A 23576-nucleotide genomic window follows, 5' to 3' on the forward strand; every position below is an offset into this window, starting at 1 on the left:
ACTATAGGAAAGATGTGATTGCACTAGAGAGGGTACAGAGGAGATTTACGAGGATGTTGCCTGAATTGGAGAATTTTAGTTATGAGAGAAAATTTGATAGGCTAGGTTTGTTTTCTTTGGAACAGAGGAGGCTGAGGGGAGATTTAATTTAAGTGTATAAAATTAAGAGGGTCCATATAGAATGGATAGGAAGGCCCAATTCCCCTTAGTTGAGGGGTCCATAACCCAGGGACATAGATTTAGGGTAAGAGGTAGGAATGTTGGAGGGATTTGAGGGGAAATATTTTCACACAGAGGGTGGTGGGGATCAGGAACTCACTGCCCGAAAGGGTGGTAGAGGCAGAAACACTCAGAACATTTAAAAAGTGCTTGCATATGCACTTGAAGTGCAGTAACCTACAAGGCTACAGACCAAGAGCTGAAAATTGGGATTAGGTTGGATGGCTACTTGTAGTTGATACAGTCATGATGGGCCGAATGGCCTCCTTCCATGCTGTAAATTTATAATAAAATGTCTATGATTCTATAAAGGTCAACATGCTATTTGCCTTCCTAATTACTTGCTGTACCTGCATGCTAGCGTTCTGCGTTCCTTGTACGAGTACACCCAAGTCTCTCTGAACATCAACATGTCGAAGTTTCACGTCTTTTAAAAAATATTCTCACTCCTTTCAGTAGATACGGATGACTGGGATTTCTCTGGGGGGGCGATGGCGGGGGGGGGCGGGGTGGTGGTGCGGGGTGGGTGGATGGAGGGGTGGGTCTCTTAATCTCCTGCCATAACTTTAAGGGACGATCAGCAGAAACCTTTGTTTCACCCAAGTTATTTTCAACAACAACAACTGCAGGTTTATTCAACAACAACAACAACTACTGCAGGTTTATTCAACAACAACAACAACAACTGCAGGTTTATTCAACAACAACAACAACTACTGCAGACTTATTCAACTTGGTTACAATCAGTGCAGGGTTTACTATTCTGAAAGAAGGTATGAGGTCCCAACGTGCTGTGGATGCCGTGAGTCATTTGAAACTTTCAAAACTAGATTTCTGTCTAGTAAGGGAAGCGAAGGAGCAAAAGAGGGTAATAGGAGTTAAGATGCAGATCAACCATGGAACACAGGAACAGGAGGAGGTCACTCAGCCCCTCGAGCCTGTTCTGCCATTCAGTCAGACTGTGGCTGATCTGTAACACAAATCCATTACCCGACTTGGTTCCGTAACCCTTAATCCCCTGACACAACAAAAATCTATCAATTTCCGTTTTGAAATTTTCAATTGACCTCCGGCCTCAACAGCTTTCTGGGGGAGAGAGTTCCAGATTTCCGCTCCCCTTTGCGTGAAGAAATGCTTCCTGACATCACCCCTGAACGGCCTGGCTCGGATTTTAAGGTTATTCCCCCTTGTTCTGGACTCCTCACACCAGAGGAAATAATTTCTCTCTATCGACCCGATCGAATCCTTTAATCATCTTAAACCCCTCGATTAGATCAACTTTTCTATACTCATTGGAATGCAAGCCGAGGACCCATGATCTTTAATTAAATGTTGGTACAGGCTTGAAGGGCTGATGGCCTCTTCCTGTTCCTACTGAACTCCTTCTCTCTGAGCACAGATAGTGAGGCCACCCACCCACCACCTCGAGTGGGAACTTGTTGACCTAGCACAGAGCAGGTCAAACCCTGGACAACTCTCCTCACAGTTCTCACTTTTATTTGCTCGGCGGGTAGCACTCTCACCTCTGAGTCAGAAGGTCGTGGGTTCTGGGCCCAGTCCAGAGACTTCAACCCATAATCCAAGCTGACACGTCCAGAGCAGTACTGAGGGAGTGCTACACTGTCAAAGGATCAGTATTGAGGGAATGCTACACTGTCAGAGGGTCAGTACTGAGGGAGTGCTACACTGTCAGAGGGTCAGTACTGAGGGAGTGCTACACTGTCAGAGGGTCAGTACTGAGGGAGTGCTACAGTGTTGGAGGGTCAGTACTGAGGAAGTGCTGCAGTGTTGGAGGGTCAGTACTGAGGGAGTGCTACACTGTCAGCGGGTCAGTACTGAGGGAGTGCTACAGTGTTGGAGGGTCAGTACTGAGGAAGTGCTGCAGTGTCGGTGGGTCAGTACTGAGGGAGTGCTGCACTGTCAGAGGGTCAGTACTGAGGGAGTGCTGCACTGTCAGAGGGTCAGTACTGAGGGAGTGCTGCACTGTCAGAGGGTCAGTACTGAGGGAGTGCTGCACTGTCAGAGGGTCAGTACTGAGGGAGTGCTGCACTGTCAGAGGGTCAGTACTGAGGGAGTGCTACACTGTCAGAGGGTCAGTACTGAGGGAGTGCTACAGTGTTGGAGGGTCAGTACTGAGGAAGTGCTGCACTGTCAGAGGGTCAGTACTGAGGGAGTGCTGCACTGTCAGAGGGTCAGTACTGAGGGAGTGCTGCACAGTCAGAGGGTCAGTACTGAGGGAGTGCTACACTGTCAGAGTACTCTTTCAGTAATGCCCCTCCAACAGTGCAGCACTCCCTCAGTACTGACCCTCTGACAGTGTAGCACTCCCTCAGTACTGACCCTCTGAAAGTGCAGCACTCCCTCAGTACTGACCCTCTGACAGTGCAGCACTCCCTCTGTACTGATCCATCAACAGCACATAGGTGGATGGCAAAGTTTCCACTTCCCCCCAGTGTCCACTCAATATTTATCCCTCAACCAGCAGTGATTACCTGATTTGGAAACAGATTTCATGGCTATTCCCACATTGCCCCGTCTCCAAACTCCCTTGCCTCTCCAAACTCCTTGAACGTGTAGTTGTCTCCCAAATTTCCAAGTCTCTTTGGACCTCCCACTGTTTCCAGCTTTTCGTCATTTAGAAAGTTCCCTGTTCTGTCCTTCTTAGGTTTAACGTGGATGAACGCACATTTGCCTACATTGAAATCCATTTGCCACAGTTTTGGTCAATCATTTAATGTGTCTATCTCTTTGTAGTTTTATGTTTCCACCCACACTCTTACAATTCTGCCTGTCTTTGTGTTATCGGCAGTGACAAAGCAGCCCGCTTGATCAGCACCCCATCCACCACCTTAAACATTCACTCCCTCCACCACCGACACACGATGGCTGCAGTGTGTACCAGTGCGTACAAGATGCACTGCAGCAACACACCAAGGCTCCTTAGACAGCACCTTCCAAACCCGTGACCTCTCCCAACTAGAAGGACAAGGGCAGCAAATACATGGGAACACCACCACCTGCAAGTTCCCCTCCAAGTCACACACCATCCTGACTTGGAACTATATCGCCGTTCCTTCACTGTCGCTGGGTCAAAATCCTGGAACTCCCTTCCTAACAGCACTGTGGGTGTACCTACCCCACATGGATTGCAGAGGTCCAAGAAGGCAGCTCACCACCACCTTCTCAAGGGCAATTAGGGATGGGCAATACATGTTAGCCTAGCCAGTGACACCCACATCCCACGAACGAATAAAATAAAATCCATTCCCATCTTACCTAGAACACAATGATTGAATCCCTCCAGTCAGATTTCCACCCCTGTCACAGTACCAAAACAGGTCTTATCAAAGTCAAAAATAACATCCTCTGTGACTGTGACAAAGGTAAACTTTCCCTCCTCATTCTCAACCTGTCTGCAGCCTGTTGACCACACCATCCTCCACTAACATCTCTCCACTGTCGTCCAACTGGGTGGGACTGCACTAACCTCAGCTCATGTGCTGCTGAAACTCTCAGCCATGCCTTTATTACATCCAGAATTGACTATTCCAATGCCTCCCATGTTCTACTCTCTGTAAACTTGACATCATCCAAAACACTGTTGCCCATTTCCTTATCCACAACATATCCCAATCACACATCACCCCTTTGCTGATCTCCATTGGCTCCCGGTTAAGAAATGCTGCTATTGCTTTCAATCCCTCTCTGACCTCCTCATCCCCTTCCCTATCTCTGTAATCTCCTCCAGCCCCACAACCCTCCGAGATCTCTGCCCTCCTCTAATTCTGGCCGTTTGAGCATCCCTGATTTTAATCGCTGCACCATTGACGGCTGTGACTTCAGCTGTTTGGACTCTAAGCTGTGAAATTCCCTTCCTCCACCTCTCTCCCTTGCTCTCCTCCTTTAAGACAGTCCTTAAAACCTATATCTCTGACCAAGTTTTTGGTCGCCTGTCCTAATATCCTCTTATGTGGCTCAGTGTGTCATTCATGACTCTGTGAAACGTCCGGGGACGTTTCACCACATTGCAAAGGAATGAAAGGTACTTCATTGGCTGTAAAGTACTTTGGGATGCCCTGAGGTTGTGAAGGGTGCTATAGAAATGCAAGTCATTTTGATTTCGAAACAACACAAACTCCCTTTCACCAGATCTGAAACAACAGTCTGGTGCCACCCTGTGGTGAACACAAACCATCACTCGGTTTGACCGGGATGTTTCCAGATTCTCAATCTGTTGCCTTGGGTGAATTTATTCAGGGGTCGCAGGGGTCATTGTTGGTTGAGAGATGAATATTGGGAAATTACTAGAGTCTCTAATTAAGGATAGGGTGACTGAACACCTTGAAAATGTTCAGCTGATCAGAGAGTCAGTGTGGATTTATAAAGGGTATGCCATGCCTGACAAACCTGACTGAGTTTTTTTTAAAGAGGTGACAATAGTGGACAGGGGAATGTCTATGGATGTTATTTACATGGACTTCCAGAAAGCATTTGATCAAGTCCCTCATAAGAGACTGTTAGCTAAAACTGAAACTCACGGAATTCTAGGCATATTATTGACCTAGTTGGGATAATGGCTGAGTGGCAGAGACTGAAAGTAGGGATAAAGGGCAGATACTCTAATTAGCAGGATGCGACCAGTGGTGTCCCACAACTGTCTGTGTTGCAGCCTCAGCTGCTCCCTGTATTTATTTATAGCTTAGATGATGGGATAGAAAGTCACATAACCAAGTTTGCTGATAACACAAAGATAGGTGGCATTGTAAACCGTGTAGATGGAAAGATAAAATTACAAAGAGACATTAACTGATTAAGTGAATGGGTAAAACTGTGGCAAATGGATTTCAATGTAGGCAAATGTGCGTTCATCCACTTTAAACCTAAGAAGGATAGAACAGGGAACTTTCTAAATGGTGAAAAGCTGGAAACAGAGGAGGTCCAAAGAGACTTGGAGATCCAGGTACACAGATCATTAAAATGTCATGAATAGGTACAGAAAATAATCAAAAAAGCTCATGGAATGCTGACCTTTATATATCAAGGACTAGAATACAATGGGGTAGAAGTCATGCTTCAGCTATACAAAGCCCCGGTTAAACTACACCTGGAGTTACTGGGAGCAGTTCTGGGCACCACACCTTAGGAAGGATATACTGGCCTTGGACAGAGTGCAGTGTAGGTTTACCAAAATGATACCTGGGCTCCAAGGGTTAAATTACGAGGAGAGATTACACAAACTAGGGTTGTATTCCCTGGAATTTAAAAGGTTAATGGATGATTTGATTGAAGTTTTCAAGATATTAAGGGGAAAAGATAGGGTAGACAGAGAAGAAACGGTTTCCCCAGACCCTCTGACAGTGCAGCACTCCCTCAGTACTGACCCTCCAACCGTGCAGCACTCCCTCAGTACTGACCCTCTGACAGTGCAGCGCTCCCTCAATACTGACCCTCCGACAGTGCAGCACTTCCTCAGTACTGACCCTCCGACAGTGCAGCACTCCCTCAGTACTGACCCTCCAACAGTGCAGCGCTCCCTCAATACTGACCCTCCGACAGTGCAGCGCTCCCTCAGGACTGACCCTCCGACAGTGCAGCGCTCCCACAATACTGACCCTCCGACAGTGCAGCGCTCCCACAATACTGACCCTCCAACAGTGCAGCGCTCCCTCAGTACTGACCCTCCGACAGTGCAGCGCTCCCTCAGTACTGACCGTCCGACAGTGCAGCACTCCCTCAGTACTGCACCTCCGACAGTGCAGCGCTCCCTCAGTACTGACCCTCCGACAGTGCAGCGCTCCCTCAATACTGACCCTCCAACAGTGCAGCGCTCCCTCAATACTGACCCTCCGACAGTGCAGCGCTCCCTCAGTACTGACCCTCTGACAGTGCAGCACTCCCTCAGTACTGACCCTCTGACAGTGCAGCGCTCCCTCAGTACTGACCCTCTTACATTGCAGCACTCCATCAGTACTGACCCTCCAACAGTGCAGCGCTCCCTCAGTACTGCCCCTCTGACAGTGCAGCACTCCCTCAGTACTGACCCTCCGACAGTGCAGCACTCCCTCAGTACTGACCCTCTGACAGTGCAGCACTCCCTCAGTACTGACCCTCTGACAGTGCAGCATTGCCTCAGTACTGACCCTCTGACAGTGTAGCACTCCCTCAGTACTGACCCTCCGACAGTGCAGTGCTCCCTCAGTACTGACCCTCTGACAGTGCAGCACTCCCTCAGTACTGACCCGCCGACAGTGCAGCGCTCCCTCAGTACTGACCCTCCGACAGTGCAGTGCTCCCTCAGTACTGACCCTCTGACAGTGCAGCACTCCCTCAGTACTGACCCGCCGACAGTGCAGTGCTCCCTCAGTACTGACCCTCCGACAGTGCAGCGCTCCCTCAGTACTGACCGTCCGACAGTGCAGCACTCCCTCAGTACTGACCCTCTGACAGTGCAGCGCTCCCTCAGTACTGACCCTCTTACATTGCAGCACTCCATCAGTACTGACCCTCCAACAGTGCAGCGCTCCCTCAGTACTGCCCCTCTGACAGTGCAGCACTCCCTCAGTACTGACCCTCCGACAGTGCAGCACTCCCTCAGTACTGACCCTCTGACAGTGCAGCACTCCCTCAGTACTGACCCTCTGACAGTGCAGCATTGCCTCAGTACTGACCCTCTGACAGTGTAGCACTCCCTCAGTACTGACCCTCCGACAGTGCAGTGCTCCCTCAGTACTGACCCTCTGACAGTGCAGCACTCCCTCAGTACTGACCCGCCGACAGTGCAGCGCTCCCTCAGTACTGACCCTCCGACAGTGCAGTGCTCCCTCAGTACTGACCCTCTGACAGTGCAGCACTCCCTCAGTACTGACCCGCCGACAGTGCAGTGCTCCCTCAGTACTGACCCTCCGACAGTGCAGCGCTCCCTCAGTACTGACCGTCCGACAGTGCAGCACTCCCTCAGTACTGCGCCTCCAACAGTGCAGTGCTCCCTCAGTACTGACCCTCCGACAGTGCAGTGCTCCCTCAGTACTGACCCTCCGACAGTTCCCTCAGTACTGAACTGGGAAGTCAGGATTTTATAGAGACTTAAGAAGCGGGCTGGGAGGTGCGTGGTGGTGGGTGGACCAAAAAATCGGGAGTGGGGGGTGGTTAGCGTGCCCGTTGCTTTCCCACTGCCATGCCATCTTTCCAGCTGCAGGGAAGGTGGAGAACAACATCGCAGAGGCTAATTGAAGTCCTTAGGGTCTCTTCCCACCCCAGCTGTCATTTTAGTAGCAGTGGGTGGGTGTCTCACCACATGGGTGTCCACCTGGTAAACCCTGGCAGCCTCCCAGTGGGCTTGCGGTTGGCATGGGCACTCTATTCGACCGCTATTCACCCCCACGGAGAGGCCCCAGCAGCAAAGGCTGCTCCCACGGTAATACTCACCTACCGTACCCCAACCTCCCAACTCACTGGAGCCAGTCAGGCAGGCCCCAGTGACCCTGATCCCACTTCCCTTGGTCCAAGGTCAATATCCATCTGTGATTCTCCAGCCTGGGTGGCAGCTGTTGAAGACAGGATCTCATCTCTTAAAGGGACAGGAGCCATGATGGTAGCTCATTAGCTGCTGGATGGATGTAAAATCCGGCTGTGGCTCCCAGAAATCGCCGTGGTGAGGTTTCACCCAGTTTTCCCGCCCATCGTCACTGCTGCCCCAGCAAAATCCCGGCCGCAGGTCAGAATCTGGAGTGGGGATTGAGCCACCTGATTCGGTGCTGGCAGTGTTACCCAGGGAGCCACAGCTGACTCCAGGCAACGTGAACAAGTCTGTCTCCCCACAGCCAAATCACTCCGACTGCTGCTACTCAGCTCTGCACCACGCCCTTTATATTTGACCATCAGTAAGTTGGGTTTATAGAGTCATAATGGCAAAAAAGGAGGCCATTCTTCCCATCGAGTCCATGCTGGCTCACTGCAGAGCAATCCAGTCAGCCCCATTCACTTGCTCGATCCTCGTAGCCCTGTAAGTTTATTTCGCTCGAGTGTTCATCCAATTTCCTTTTGAATCATTCATTGTCTCCACTTCCATCGACTCAGAGGCTGTGAGTTCCAGGTCATTACCATAATAATAAAAGCAAAATACTGCAGATGCTGGAAATCAGAAATAAAACAAAAAGTGCTGGAAATACTCAGCAGGTCTGGCAGCATCTGTGGAGAGAGAAACAGAGTTAATGTTTCAGGTCAGTGACCCTTCATAAGAACTGACCATCTGTTGAAAGGTCACTGTCCTGACACATTAACTTTGCTTCTCTCTCCACAGATGCTGCCTGACCTGCTGAGTATGTCCAGCACTTTTTGGTTTTATTTCAGGACATTACCACCCACTGCATAAAAAAATTCTTCCTCATATTCCCCCTGCATCTCTTGCCCAAAACCTTCAATCTGTGTCCCCTAGTCCTTGTACCATCACCTACTGAGAACAGTTTTTCTTTGTCTAACTTATCTAAACCTGTCATAATCTTGTACACTTCTATTAAATCTCCCCTCAATCTCCTTTGTTCTAAGGAGAACAAACCCAGCTTTTCCAACCTAACCTTGTAACTAAAATCCCTCATCCCTGGAACCATTCTGGTAAATCTCCTCTGCACCCTCTCAAGGATCCTCACATCCTTCCTAAAGTCTGGTGACCAGAACTGGATGCAATACTCCAGTTAGTGTCTAACCAGAGCTTTATAAAGGTTCAGCATAACTTCCCTGCTTTTGTACTCAATGTCTCTATTTATGAAGCCCAAGATCCCATATGCTTTAGTAACCACTCTCTCAATATGTCCTACCACTTTCAAAGATCGATGCACATGCACCCCCAGGTGTCCCTCTGTTCCTGCTCACTCTTTAGAACTGTGTCATTCAGTCTATATTGCCACTCCCTATCCCTTATAACAAAATGCATCACCTCACACTTGTCTGTATTGAATTCCATCTGCCACTTGTCTGCCCATTCTTCTAGCCTATCTATGTCCTGTTGCAGGCAATTGGTATCATCCTCACTGTCTGTCACACCTCCAAGTTTGGTATCATCTGCAAATTTTGAGATTCTACTCTGTATTCCAAGATCCAAGTCGTTTATATATAGCAAAAAAGCAGTGGTCCCAGCACTGACCCTTGGGGAACACCACTGTTTACCATCCTCCAGTCTGAAAAACACTCATTTACCACGACTTGCTGTTTCCTGTTCTTAAGCCATTTTTTTTATCCAAGCTGATACTGACCCTCCTATTCCATGAACCTCAGTTATGTTAACCAGACTTTTATTACTTTGTCAAATGCTATCTTAAAATCCATATAAACAACATCCACCACATTCCCTTCACCAACCTTCTCTGTTACTTCATCAAAATTTAAATTAGGTTAGTCAAGCATGATCTGCCTTTTACAAATCCATGCCGACTCTCCTTAATTAACTCAAACCTCTCCAAGTGCCTGCTGATTTTTTCCCTGATTATTGTTTCTAAAATCTTACCCACCACCGCTGTTAATCAAAGTGGACTGTAGTTGCTAGGACTGTCCTTACACCTGTTCTTGAATAAGGGTGTCACATTTGCCATTCTCTAATCCTCTGGCACCTCCCTTGTATCCAGGGAAGATTTGAAGCCCTTCCACTATCTCCACTTCCATTTCCGTTAGCAACCTGGGATGCAAACCATCCGGACCAGGAGACTTATCCACTCTAAGCATAGCCAGCCTTTCCTGTACATCCTTCCTATCAATTTTCACCCCATCCATCACCTCTACCATCTTCACTTCTACCGATATTTTATCCGATCCTCTTCCTTAGTAAACACTGATACAAAGTTCTCATGAAGTATTCTAGCCTTGTCCTGTGTCTCTTAGCATATAGAACATAAGAACTAGGAGCAGGAGTAGGCAATTCAGCCCCTCGAGCCTGCTCCGCCATTCAATACGATCATGGCCGATCTCATCTCGGCCTCAACTCCACTTTCCTGCCCGTTATCCATAACCCTTCAACCCATTACTAATTAAAAATCTGTCTATCTCCTCCTTAAATTTATTCAATGTCCCGGCATCCACCACACTCTGGGGTAGTGAATTCCACGGATTCACGACCCTTTGAGAGAAGTCATTTCTCCCCATCTCTGTTTTAAATCTACTACCCTTATCCTAAAACTATGACCTCTCGTTCTAGATTGCCCCACCAGAGGAAACATCCTCTCTACGTCTACTTTGTCAATCCCCTTAATCATCTTATATACCTCAATTAGATCTCCTCTCATTCTTCTAAACTCTAGAGAGTAAAGGCCTAAACTGCTCAATCTCTCTTCAAAAGACAAACCCCTCATCTCTGGAATCAATCTAGTGAACCTCCTCTGAACTGCCTCCAATGTAACTACATCCCTCCTCAAGTAATGGGACCAAAACTCTACACAATACTCCAGGTGCAGTCTCACTAATGCCTTGTACAGTTGCAGCAACACTTCCCTACTTTTATATTCTATTCCTTTAGCAATAGATGCCAAAATTCCATTTGCCTTCTTATTACCTGCTGCACCTGCATACTAGTTTTCTGTGATTCATGCACGAGGACACCCAGATTCCTCTGCACCGAAGCACTCTGAAGATTCTCTGCATTTAGATAATAATTTGCCTTTCTATTCTTCCGACCAAAATGGATAACCTCACACTTATCCACATTAAACTCCATCTGCCAGATTTTGGCCCATTCACCTAACCTATCCATATCCATTTGTAAATTTCTTATTTCTTTATTGCAACTTACTGTCCCACCTATTTTAGTGTCATTTGCATATTTGGCTATCGTACCTTCTATCCCTGCATCCAAGTAATTAATATAGATTGTAAATAGTTGGGGCCCGATGACCGAACCCTGTAGCACCCCACTAGTTACATCTTGCCAACCAGAAAAAGACCCATTTATCCCGGCTCTCAGTTTTCTGTTGGTCTATCCAAGCTAATAAATTGCCCCCAACACCATGTGATCTTACCTTGTGTATTAACCTTTTGTGTGGCACCTTATCAAATGCCTTCTGGAAGTCTAGATATACTACATCTACAGGATCCCCATTATCCACTTTGCTTGTTACATCTTCGAAGAACTCTAGCAAATTAGTCAAACACGATTTACCCTTCATAAAACCATACTGACTCTGATGGATTGCGTTTTGACTTTCTAAATGTCCTGTTATTACTTCCTTAATAATGGATTCTAACAATTTCCCAACGACAGATGTTAAACTAACTGGTCTATCGTTTCCTACTTTCTGCCTCCCTCCCTTTTTGAATAAGGGTGTTATATTAGCTTTGTTTCCAATCCACTGGAACCTTTCCCGTATCCAGAGAATTTTGGAATATTATAACCAATGGATCCACTATCTCCACTGCCACTTCCTTTTAGACCCTAGGATGTAGGCCATCAGTCCCTGGGGACTTGTCTGCCTTCAACCCCAATAGTTTGCTCAGTACTTTTTCCCTAGTGATGACGATTTTCCAAGTTCTTCCCTTTCTATAACCTCTGCATTACCTGTTACTATTGGGATGATACTAGTGTCCTCCACAGTGAAAACTGAGACAAAATACTGATTTAGTGTCTCCGCCATTTCTGTGTTCCCCTCTATTAACTCCCCAGTCTCATCCTCCAAGGGACCAACATTCACTTTAGCTACTCTCTTCCCTTTTATATACTTACAGAAGCTTTTGCTATCCGTTTTTATATTTTGCGCTAGTTTTCTTTCATAATTTACCTTTGCTCTTTTTATTACTTTTTTAGTAACCCTTTGTTGATCTTTAAAAGTTTCCCAATCTTCCAGCCTGCCACTGCCCTTTGCAATATGGTATGCCTTAGTTTTTGTCTTTATGTTATCCTTAACTTCCTTGCTTAGCCATGGATGTTTCTCCCCCCTTACAATATTTCTTCCTCTCTGAAATGCATTTTATTTGGAATATATATCACCCTCTTTGTCCCTAATAGGCCCCACACCACCTCTTACTACTCACTATTAAATACCAGTGGAAGATTTTTGGCTTCCCTTTTATGTTAACTGCCATTCTATTCTCATATTCTCTCTTTGCCAGTTGTACTTTCCTCTTCATCTCCCCTCTCAAACTATTGTATTTGACCTCCTTTTCGCTTGAAGAAATCACCTGACATACATCATACACCTTTTGTTTTGTTTCATCATGATCTCTATCTCCCTTGTCCGCCAAGGAGCCTTGTTCTTGGTTCCTCTACCTTTCGCCCTTGTTGAAATGTTCCCAGCCTATACCTAAAGCATCTCTTCCTTAAGGATAACCCATTGTTCCGTTACAGTTTTTCCTGTCCATCTTTGGTTCCATTTTACCCTCTGATCCCATTGAAGTTATCCCTCTTCCAATTTCTACTTTAGATTGTTCCTTGCTCTTCTCCTTTACTAATCTAAACCTTCTGATACGATGATCACTTTTACCCAAGTGCTCCCCCACATACACTTTGTCCACTTGACCCACCTCATTCCCCAGCACCAGATCCAGCAATGTCTCCTTTCTAGTTGGACTCAGAACATACTGATCAAGGAAATTCTCCCGAACACATTTCAGAAATTCTTCCCCCTCCTTATCCTTTACTCTCACATTATCCCAATCGATATTTGGGTAATTAAAGTCACCCAATATCACCACTCTATAGTTCTTGCACATCTCTGTGATTTCCCTGCAGATTTGCTCCTCTATCTCCCTCACTATTTGGAGGCCTATAGAATACCCCCAGTAGTGTGATCATCCCCTTTTTGCTTCTCATCTCTAACCAAATGGATTCTGTCTCTGCCCCCTCAAGGACATCCTCCCTTTTCAACACGACAATGTCTTCCCTAATCAGTACTGCCACCTCACCAGTCTTTTTTCCTTCCCTATCTTTTCTGAACACTTTATATCCTTGTATATTAAGAGCCCAGTCCTCACCATTTTTAAGCCCCATTTCTGTTATTGCCACTACATCATATTCCCACACAACTATTTGTGCTTGTAGCTCACCAACCTGAATCACCACACTTGTGTGTTTGCGTGCATGCATTGTAAACCTGCCTTTGTATTCCTAAAAGTCCTTCTTAGTCTTCTCTGATCTAATATGGTACAACTCCCTTCACGAGCACGATCCAACTCTCTCGCTTTATGCACCTTATTCCTCTTTTCTACTTCTATATGCTGGTGCCCATCCCCGCCATTTAGTGAACCTCCCCCCAACCACACTAGTGAACCTCCCCGTGAGGACATTGGTCCCAGTCCTGTTGAGGTGCAATCCATCCCTTTTGCCTTCTGCCCCAGAACTGGTCCCAATACCCCAAGAATCTGAATCCCTCCCTCCTACACCATGTCTGAAGCCGCACGTTGATCCTCCCTATCTTGCAATTTCTATTCTCGCTAGCATGTGGCACTGGGAGTAATCCAGCAATTACTACCTTCGCAGTCCTACTTTTTAACTTTCTCTCTGGCTCCTGAAAATCTGGCCATAGGCCCTCAATACCTGCTCTTTCTATGTCGTTGATACTGACGTGTACCACAGTTTCTGGCTCATTCCCTCCCCACTGCAGAATATTCTGCACCATCTCTGTTATGTCCTTTACCCTGGCACCAGGGAGGCAACACACCACGTGGGACTCATATTGACGGTTACAGAAATGCCTCGCTATAGAATCTCCGATAATGACTGCATTTCTACTCTTTGCTGTTCCCTCCTTTGCAGCCCCATTCCCATTGGTGCCATGGTCTGAACTGCACTCCCTTAAGGTGTCATCACCGCCAGCAGCCTCCAAAACTGACTACTGGTTTGAGAGTGGCACACACCCCGAAGTCGCCTGTACCTCCTACCTCTTTCTACTCTTCTGGATGGCCACTCATCTACTATCCTGAACTCTCACTGCCTGAGGGGTGACCGCCTCCTGGAGCCTGCGATCCAGGAAACTCTCCTGTTCCCTGATGCTTCGCAGTGACTCCAGCTGCCCCTCAAGCTCAGAAACCCTGAGCTCGAGCTCGAGCAATTGGAGATACTCCCTACACATGGTCCCTGAAGTTGCCACATGGTGCAGGATCTTTTGGGCTGCATTTTCCCAGTCCTGCAGAGGCAGGTTAGGAGTCGGGACCAGGAGGGAAATTAGACAATAGCACAGCGAGACATTTCCCCGATTCATTCCTACCTCTGAGAGATCTTGCCAGAGGTGAGGTCAATGTGGCACCAGCCATCTGCCTGGCAGCATTGAGTAGCTAATTAGGTCCTTTCAGAATCATGAGGAGTCTGGAAAGAGTAACTGGAGAGAAACTGTTCCCACCCATGAAAGGATGAAGAACATGAAGGCACAGATTTAAATTAATTGGCAAGAGAAGCAACAGTGACATGAGGAAAAACTTTCACACAGCGAGTGGTTAAGGTCTGGAATGTGCTGCCTGAGAACGTGGTGGAGGCAGGTTCAATTGAAGCATTCAGAAGGGAATTAGACTGTAATATGAAAAGGAAGAATGTGCAGGGTTACGGGGAGAAAATGGGAGCGTGGCACTAAGTGAATTGTTCATTCGGAGAGCCAGTGCAGACATGATGGGCCGAATGGCCTCCTTCTGTGCTGTAACAATTCTGTGACTGTATGATTAAGGGTCGGGTTGATGGCGGCACCAGGATCTTCCTGCTGGTAGAGCAGTTCCCCCCTCCACCCCACTGAGTGTTGAGCCCAGCAGCTCCATGGAGGTGGCCTCCTGGTGGCAGGGCAAGAGGCTATCGGAGCTGGAGACTTTGAGCCCTGTGAAGGAGCCGCCAGCATGAGAGGCCAGCACTGCGGCCAAAACCAATTCTGTGCAGGGCCTCCCCCTCCAAACCGAAGGCCCTATTGGCTGTGGGCCACTACATTCTCAATTTGCAGAAGACGTCCAAGAATGCCTCCATGTTGAGACACCCCTGCATTCGCCTTTCTGCCTCATTTGTGCCCACCTATCCCAGTGGGCCTGCCAGCCAACCACACTGATTGGACCTCCCAACGCTGGAACCCAGCAGCTGTCCCTAATTGGACAGCGCTCCCGGAGGTGGCTCTTTAATTGGCTGCTTCTGGGAAGATTGCGACCAACATCCCATTCCAATTTCCCAACCTGGAATTCATCCCAACATCGGGACTGCAACCCACACAGGGAAATGGGCTTCAATTAGCAGTAGATCGTTATTAAGCGGTATAAGAATATCTTCTGTGTTTTGCTCTCGATTTTCTGAATGAGACTCGTGTTTTTTAGGCCAAAACACAAGAACTGGAGGAATTAAATAAAGAACTGAGACAGTGTAACTTACAGCAGTTTATCCAGCAGACTGGGAGCAATGGAACACAGGCCAGAAGCGAAGAGGAATCAACGACAGACGAACCAAACCAGCAACAGCCGTCTAGTCACTGGAACGGAGGTGAGGAACTAATCATCACCATGGTAACACCTCAATCCCACAGAGAACCCTCCAACACAGCCAACCACCCCAAGGTTATTTATTAACAGGGAAGGGGGAGCAAAGGACACCAAACAGGAGTAGTGGAGGGGTCTGCAGACCTGCTCACAGGGAGAGAGAGTTACACAAGACCACGCTGATCTGGAAGGCCATTCAACCCATCTTAATTCATCTAGCCAGAGAAATCCTTTAGGAAGGATGTCAAGGCCTTGGAGAGGGTGTGGAGGTGATTTACTGGAATGGTTCCAGGGATGAGGGACTTGAGTTAATGTGGAGAGACTGGAGAAGCTGAGATTGTTCACATTACAGCAGAGAAGGTTAAGAGGAGATTTAATCGAGTTCAAAATTATGAGAGGTTTTGACAGAGTAAATAAGGAGAAACTGTTTCCAGTGACAGGAGGGTCAGTAACCAGAGGGACACAGATTTAAGAACCAGAGAGGGGAGATGAGGAGAATGTTTTTACACAGTGAGTTGTTGTGATCTGGAACGCGCTGCCTGAAAGGGCGGTGGAAGCAGATTCAATAGTAACTTTCAAAAGGGGGAATTGAAGAACAGAAGAAGAAAGAGCGGGGGGGACTGGGACTAATTGGATAGCTCTTTCAAAGAGCCAGCACAGGCACGATGGGCTGAATGGCCACATTCTATGCTGTTTAATTCTATGATTTAAAATTTCCCCTCTCCAGTTTGAACCCGTGCCCATTAGTTCTAATTTTCCAGATTAACATTTTCTACACCAGTGCACCCCTGTGTATGAGAACCTCTCAGACACTTCCTTTTAAGGCTGAATAGGCGGAGTCTCCAGTCTCTCCCAATAACTCAGACGTTGAGGATCAGACCAGTGGCTCGGTATTGAGACAGTGAGCACAGTGAGCAGTGCAGTGGTGCAGACGGGCTGAGGAACAGAGTCCACAACCCATGACATCTGAAGGGTCAGGAACTGATGCTGATGTGTGGGAAAGCAGTGCCAGAGGGGGAAGATGAGATGAGATGTGAGACTGGAAGAGCTTGATGGTCCCAGAGGAGATTAAGGAGCCAGCAGCTGGTGATATAGAAGGAGCAGCAGCATGCCCGTTGGCTACAACGAGTTTCATACTGTGTTCCTTCTTTGACTTCCTCCACCCGATACGATAAGGGCCCCAGGCAGCTTTTTCTCTAGTATCTCACCTCCACTGTCCAGCCCTCCTGTGAGTCCAGGTAGAGAGGATCAGCAGCTATTCTGCCCTGGGAGGAAACACTCCAGTCATCCAGCCTTCCCACCTCTCCTTAATCAATTTATTTCCCTTTGTCATTTGTCCATCTCAGCCAGGCAGTGTCTCCAGGCCTGGAATCATTTACCGAGAGGGGAGACAGGGCCTCAGTTTAACGACTCATCCAAAAGACAGCACTTCCGACAGTGCAGACTCCCTCAGTACTGACCCTCCAACAGTGCAGCACTCCCTCAGTATTGACCCTCTGACAGTGCAGCACTCCCTCAGTACTGACCCTCTGACAGTGCAGCACTCCCTCAGTACTGACTCTCTGACAGTGCAGACTCCCTCAGTACTGACTCTCTGACAGTGCAGCAATCCCTCAGTACTGACCCTCCGACAGTGCAGCACTCCCTCAGGACTGACCCTCCGACAGTGCAGCACTCCCTCAGTACTGACCCTCTGACAGTGCAGCACTCCCTCAGTACTGACCCTCCGACAGTGCAGCACTCCATCAGTACTCACCCTTTGACAGTGTAGCACTCCCTCAGTACTGACCCTCTGACAGTGCAGCACTCTCTCAGTACTGACCCTCTGACAGTGCAGCACTCCCTCAGTACTGACCCTCTGACAGTGCAGCACTCCATCAGTACTCACCCTCTGACAGTGCAGCACTCCCTCAGTACTGACCCTCCGACAGTGCAGCACTCCATCAGTACTCACCCTCTGACAGTGTAGCACTCCCTCAGTACTGACCCTCTGACAGTGCAGCACTCTCTCAGTACTGACCCTCTGACAGTGCAGCACTCCATCAGTACTCACCCTCCGACAGTGTAGCACTCCCTCAGTACTGACCCTCCGACAGTGCAGCACTCCATCAGTACTCACCCTCTGACAGTGTAGCACTCCCTCAGTACTGACCCTCTGACAGTGCAGCACTCTCTCAGTACTGACCCTCTGACAGTGCAGCACTCCATCAGTACTCACCCTCTGACAGTGTAGCACTCCCTCAGTACTGACCCTCTGACAGTGCAGCACTCCATCAGTACTCACCCTCTGACAGTGCAGCACTCCCTCAGTACTGACCCTCTGACAGTGCAGCACTCCATCAGTACTGACCCTCTGACAGTGCAGCACTCTCTCAGTACTGACCCTCCGACAGTGCAGCACTCCATCAGTACTCACCCTCTGACAGTGTAGCACTCCTTCAGTACTGACCCTCTGACAGTGCAGCACTCCCTCAGTACTGACCCTCCGACAGTGCAGCACTCCCTCAGTACTGACCCTCCGACAGTGCAGCACTCCCTCAGTACTGACCCTCCGACAGTGCAGCACTCCCTCAGTACTGACCCTCCGACAGTGCAGCACTCCCTCAGTACTGACCCTCCGACAGTGCAGCACTCCCTCAGTACTGACCCTCCGACAGTGCAGCACTCCCTCAGTACTGACCCTCCGACAGTGCAGCACTCCCTCAGTACTGACCCTCTGACAGTGCAGCACTCCCTCAGTACTGACCCTCTGGCAGTGCAGCACTCCATCAGTACTGACCCTCCGACAGTGCAGCACTTCATCAGTACTGACCCTCTGACAGTGCAGCACTCCCTCAGTACTGACCCTCCGACAGTGCAGCACTTCATCAGTACTGACCCTCTGACAGTGCATCACTCCCTCAGTACTGACCCTCTGACAGTGCAGCACTCCCTCAGTACTGATCCTCTGACAGTGCAGCACTCCCTCAGTACTGACCCTCTGACAGTGCAGCACTCCCTCAGTACTGACCCTCCAACAGTGCAGCACTTCATCAGTACTGACCCTCTGACAGTGCAGCACTCCCTCAGTACTGACCCTCCGACAGTGCAGCACTCCATCAGTACTGACCCTCCGACAGTGCAGCACTCCCTCAGTACTGACCCTCCGACAGTGCAGACTCCCTCAGTACTGACCCTCCGACAGTGCAGACTCCCTCAGTACTGACCCTCCGACAGTGCAGCACTCCCTCAGTACTGACCCTCCGACAGTGCAGACTCCTTCAGTACTGACCCTCCGACAGTGCAGCACTTCATCAGTACTGACCCTCCGACAGTGCAGCACTTCATCAGTACTGACCCTCTGACAGTGCAGCACTCCCTCAGTACTGACCCTCCGACAGTGCAGCACTCCCTCAGTACTGACCCTCCGACAGTGCAGCACTCCCTCAGTACTGACCCTCCGACAGTGCAGACTCCTTCAGTACTCACCCTCTGACAGTGCAGCACTCCCTCAGTACTGACCCTCTGACAGTGCAGCACTCTCTCAGTACTGACCCTCCGACAGTGCAGCACTCCCTCAGTACTGACCCTCCGACAGTGCAGCACTCCCTCAGTACTGACCCTCCGACAGTGCAGCACTCCCTCAGTACTGACCCTCCGACAGTGCAGCACTCCCTCAGTACTGACCCTCCGACAGTGCAGCACTCCCTCAGTACTGACCCTCCGACAGTGCAGACTCCTTCAGTACTGACCCTCCAACAGTGCAGCACTCCCTCAGTACTGACCCTCCGACAGTGCAGCACTCCATCAGTACTGACCCTCTGACAGTGCAGCACTCCATCAGTACTCACCCTCCGACAGTGCAGCACTCCATCAGTACTCACCCTCTGACAATGCAGCACTCCCCCATAACTGACCCTCTGACAGTGCAGCACTCCATCAGTACTGACCCTCTGACAGTGCAGCACTCCCTCAGTACTGACCCTCCGACAATGCAGCACTCCCTCAGTACTGCACTGAGTGTCAGTCTGGATTATGGGTTCAAGTCTCTGGGGTTGAGACTTGACTCCATTATTTTCTGAGTCAGCAGTGACACTGCTACCCATTGAGTCACTGCTGACACTACCAGGGAATCTTACAGTACAGAAGGAGTCCATTCAGTCCACTTGGCCTGTGCTAGCTCTTTGAAAGGGATAAGCATTTGTTCCACACCCCCTGCCCTTTCCCCATAGTCCTACAAATGTTTCCTTTTCAAGTATTTATCGAATTCCATTTTGGAAGGTACTTTCGATTCTGCTTTCCCCTCTGGTTCTTTTGCTAATTATCTTAAACCTGTGTCCTCTGGTTACTGACCCTCCTGACTGTTTCCCTTATTTACTCCAGCAAAACCCTTCATGATTTTGAACACCTCGATCAAATATCCTTTTAACCTTCCCTGCTCTAAAGAAAACATTCCCAGCTTCTCCGGTCTCTCCACTTAACTGAAGTCCCTCATCCCGGGGACCATTCCAGTAAATCACCCTCTGTATCCTCTCCAAGGCCTTGTCATCCTTCCTAAAGTGCGGAGCCCGGAATTGGACACAATACTCCAGCTGAGGCCAAACCAGTATGGTGTAAAGGTTTAGTATAACTTCATTTCTTTTGTACGTTATGCCTCTTTAATAAAGCCCAGGGTCCCATATATGTTTTTTTAAAAGCCTTCTCAACTTATCCTGTAACCTTCAAAGATTTGCGAACATACACCCCCCAGGTCTCTCTGTTCCTGAACCACTTTTAAAATTATATCATTTAGTTTCTATTGTCTCTCCTGTTACGGCCACATGGTGCGATGAGGGTGGTTCCCACCTGTTCAATACCCCACCTGACCACAGAAAGTGTATTTGTATTAGAATTTAAATCCTTGGGGTTTTATTTTTCAAATAACCACACAGAGACAGGTTTTCTTGTAAGTTTTAAAAAGCAGAAAGTCAATTGTTTACTGATCAATACGCCTTATTCCGAAATTGTCGCAACCTCATCCACTCACGCATTCGCGCGCGCACACACACACACACACACACACACACACACACACACACACACACACACACACACACACACACACACAGAAGTGCCAGAGGTGGGTGGATTTTAGTGAGGGAGAAGACTTACAATAAACCTGTTTCATTCCTTCCGAGTCAAGTTCCAGATAGTTACAAGCCTGGGATGATTGTAGATTTCTCTCTTGATTGAAAATTCTGTTGAAGATGGTGGGTCACTTCCAGCTCTCTCTGCTGTATAATGTAGATGTCAGATTTTTTCAACAGGGCAGGTGCTTTCCGGCTTGCTGGAATGCCAACTGTTACAAGTAGCTGCACCTCTGGGTCAGTCTCTCTCTCTTTCTGGCTGGCTTTGTTTTAAGATAAAACTGTGTCACCTCTCTCCCCTGTTGGGAGACATTCTAGTTTCTCCCCATGGTGATCACACAATGGCCCAGGATGTGCCTACTTCACACCTCCTTTTTTTAGAAGACAACATTCAATTCTGAAATGTTTTTAGGACAGGTGTGAGATGGGATTCATTAACATTTTTTGTCTTTGAAGATTTGTCTTTTCTCTTTGTCAGATTGCTTGGATACACAAAAGGCCAATCTCCTTTTGCTTCGGTGGCCATTTTGGAGCATTGTTCACTTTTTAAAATAAAGTTTCATTTTTTAAAGACAAAGTTCATTTTTTCATAAGTCTTCAGAGTTAGTCTGTGAATGTTGTATCATCACACGTCCCATGTGCGTAACATTCCTCATTTCCCCCTCCAAAATGTATCACTTCACAGTTGACTGTTAAATTGAATCTGCCATGCGTTTGCCCATTTCACCAGTCTGTCTATGTCCTCCTGAAATCTGTTACTATCCTCCTCAACCGTTTACTACATTTCTGAGCTTCTCGTGTCATCTTTCGTGTGACAGTTCCACTAACTGACTGTACCAAGTGTGAGACAGCAAACACCATTTATTTTAATTGTAATTTTTACAGATATTCACATTTCAGAAATCGAATCACCGCCACGACAGACAGCGAAACAATTCCTGGGGAATCCACGGAACCTGCAGAATCCCCTGGTGTCCAGCCTAAACCCGGAAGGTGTGTTCGTTTGAACTGAGTGCATGCCTTCTGCTAATGCTAGCCTTTGGCAAGTGGCCTGCTAACACACAGCAACTGAAGCTATGAAGTGACTAATGTCTGAACTTGTAAACTCCAGTTTTCTAGTTTGGAGTAATATGTACATCCCCCTCTATGTATATCTGTTCTCTAGTCATGGTGCAGTATCTGCATGAGCCATGGTAACTCTGCTCTCTCTCTCCTCTTGTGTTCTCTTTATATTTGATGCTGTGCATCAGCTTTTGATTAACTATGAATGGCACAGAATAAGTACAGTCTCTGCCGATCCCTGTGACATTCTGTCAGCCAATCTTTCCTTGTTGCATGTAGAATGCAAGTAATAACAATTCAACACAGCATCTTTCTCACTTCCATTGATTGGATGTTATTTTACACAGAATTACATGGAATCATTTTACAGCCAAGAGACAGGCTTTTCATCCCAACTGTTCCACATGAGCCTCCTCCCACCCACCCCTCTCCATCTCACCCTATCACCATATCTTCTGTTCCTTTCTCTCTCATGTGTTTATTCAGCTTCCCCTTAAATGTATCGATACTATTCACCTCAACCACTCCTGTGGGAGCGAGTTCCACATCTCACCACTCTCTGGGGAAAGAAGTTTCTCCTGAATTCCTATTGGATTTATTAGTGACTATCTTATATTTATTAATTCCTCTTTTCTTTACCCGAGTTCATTCCGCCACCCACTGACTCTTTGGGGTTAGGGTACGAGGAGCAGCAAATAACCCACAGTGTCTTCACCCAGAGAGCCTGGCATTGGGGGCAAATTTACCCCCCATTCTCTGGGGATTTGCAGGGTCTTCCACCAAGACATACATCCTCCGTCCCCTTCCCCCACCTTCCAGAATTTACTTGCAATAAAGTGCCAGCAGCATATTTGACTACAGATGAGATCACAACTGATATTAGCCGCACCTGTTTCTCACACGTGTGTAGCTGGTAGCAGTCAGGAGCAGAACGCCTGGCTGATTATCCTCTCTGTAACTCAGTGAGAGCGCTCTGCTCTAAGGTCAGTGTTGCATTAGATGCAGCATTTTCCACCTTCCCTCCCCCACTCCTCCTCCCCACACATTCCCCCACGGACAGCATTTGGGCATCACAACTTTTGCTCCAATCACCTCTGCCTCAGAAACTTACTGAAACTCATGTTATAGAGCTCGAGATGTGTCTATCACTGCAAGTCCTAGGTTGTTTAGTGATGGGGCCGTACATCATAGAACACAGCACAGTGTCATCAAAGGTCTCAGCCACCCATCAGGGCAACGAATAGATCTGATCCCTGGTGATTGGGAACTCCAGTTCCATCTTTCTCCTCCCTTGCACACTGTCCCTCTCATGCTCCACCCTCTGCCCTGCTTTCTGTCTCCCTCTCTGTTCCCATCTATTTCTCACCCTCTCTCACCCCATCACTCTCCCCCCTCTCCTCTTCTCTCTCCCATCACTCCTCATTTTTCTCCTTCCCCTTCTCTCTAACTCCATCCTCATCTCTCTTTGTCTCTCCGTCTCTATCCCATCTCTCTCTCCCCTCTCCTTACTCTCACTTTCACCCTCTCTCTCTCCCCCATCTCTCTCTCTCTCGCTCTCTCTCTCTGTGCATGCCAGTGTTGGGAAAATGATGAAGCGAAGGTTTGCTTTTCAATGTCTGGAATATCTGAGTATGTCTGAAAGGAAAGCCTTTCAGTTACAGTTTCACAAGAGGAGGTTGCGAGTATAAAATATATTTCTTTTTAAATAACTGGATAAAATAACTTTTTGATTTAAATTTCATGCCCCATTAACTTATTTACATAATTTTTTGTTTA

At 47.9% G+C, this 23576-nt stretch overlaps 1 protein-coding gene across 8 annotated transcripts in view; it reads left to right on the forward strand.

Annotated features, from left to right (window-relative positions):
• The window catches only part of rassf7a (Ras association domain family member 7a), a 145250-nt gene extending 122928 nt beyond the window's left edge, over nucleotides 1-22322 (forward strand). For 6 of the 8 annotated variants that reach the window (XM_068046737.1, XM_068046738.1, XM_068046736.1 and 3 more), the window contains 2 exons: nucleotides 15475-15637; nucleotides 21624-22322. In XM_068046737.1, the coding sequence (XP_067902838.1) occupies nucleotides 15475-15637; nucleotides 21624-21745 (285 nt within the window). In that variant the 3' untranslated portion in view covers nucleotides 21746-22322. The remainder of the gene's footprint in view (nucleotides 1-15474; nucleotides 15638-21623) is intronic. The other 2 variants (XM_068046742.1, XM_068046741.1) reach the window with 2 other exon arrangements.
• Nucleotides 22323-23576: the final 1254 nt, after the last annotated feature.

This window comes from Heterodontus francisci, chromosome 14 (genome assembly GCF_036365525.1).
Source record: "Heterodontus francisci isolate sHetFra1 chromosome 14, sHetFra1.hap1, whole genome shotgun sequence".
Lineage (NCBI taxonomy): Eukaryota > Metazoa > Chordata > Chondrichthyes > Heterodontiformes > Heterodontidae > Heterodontus > Heterodontus francisci.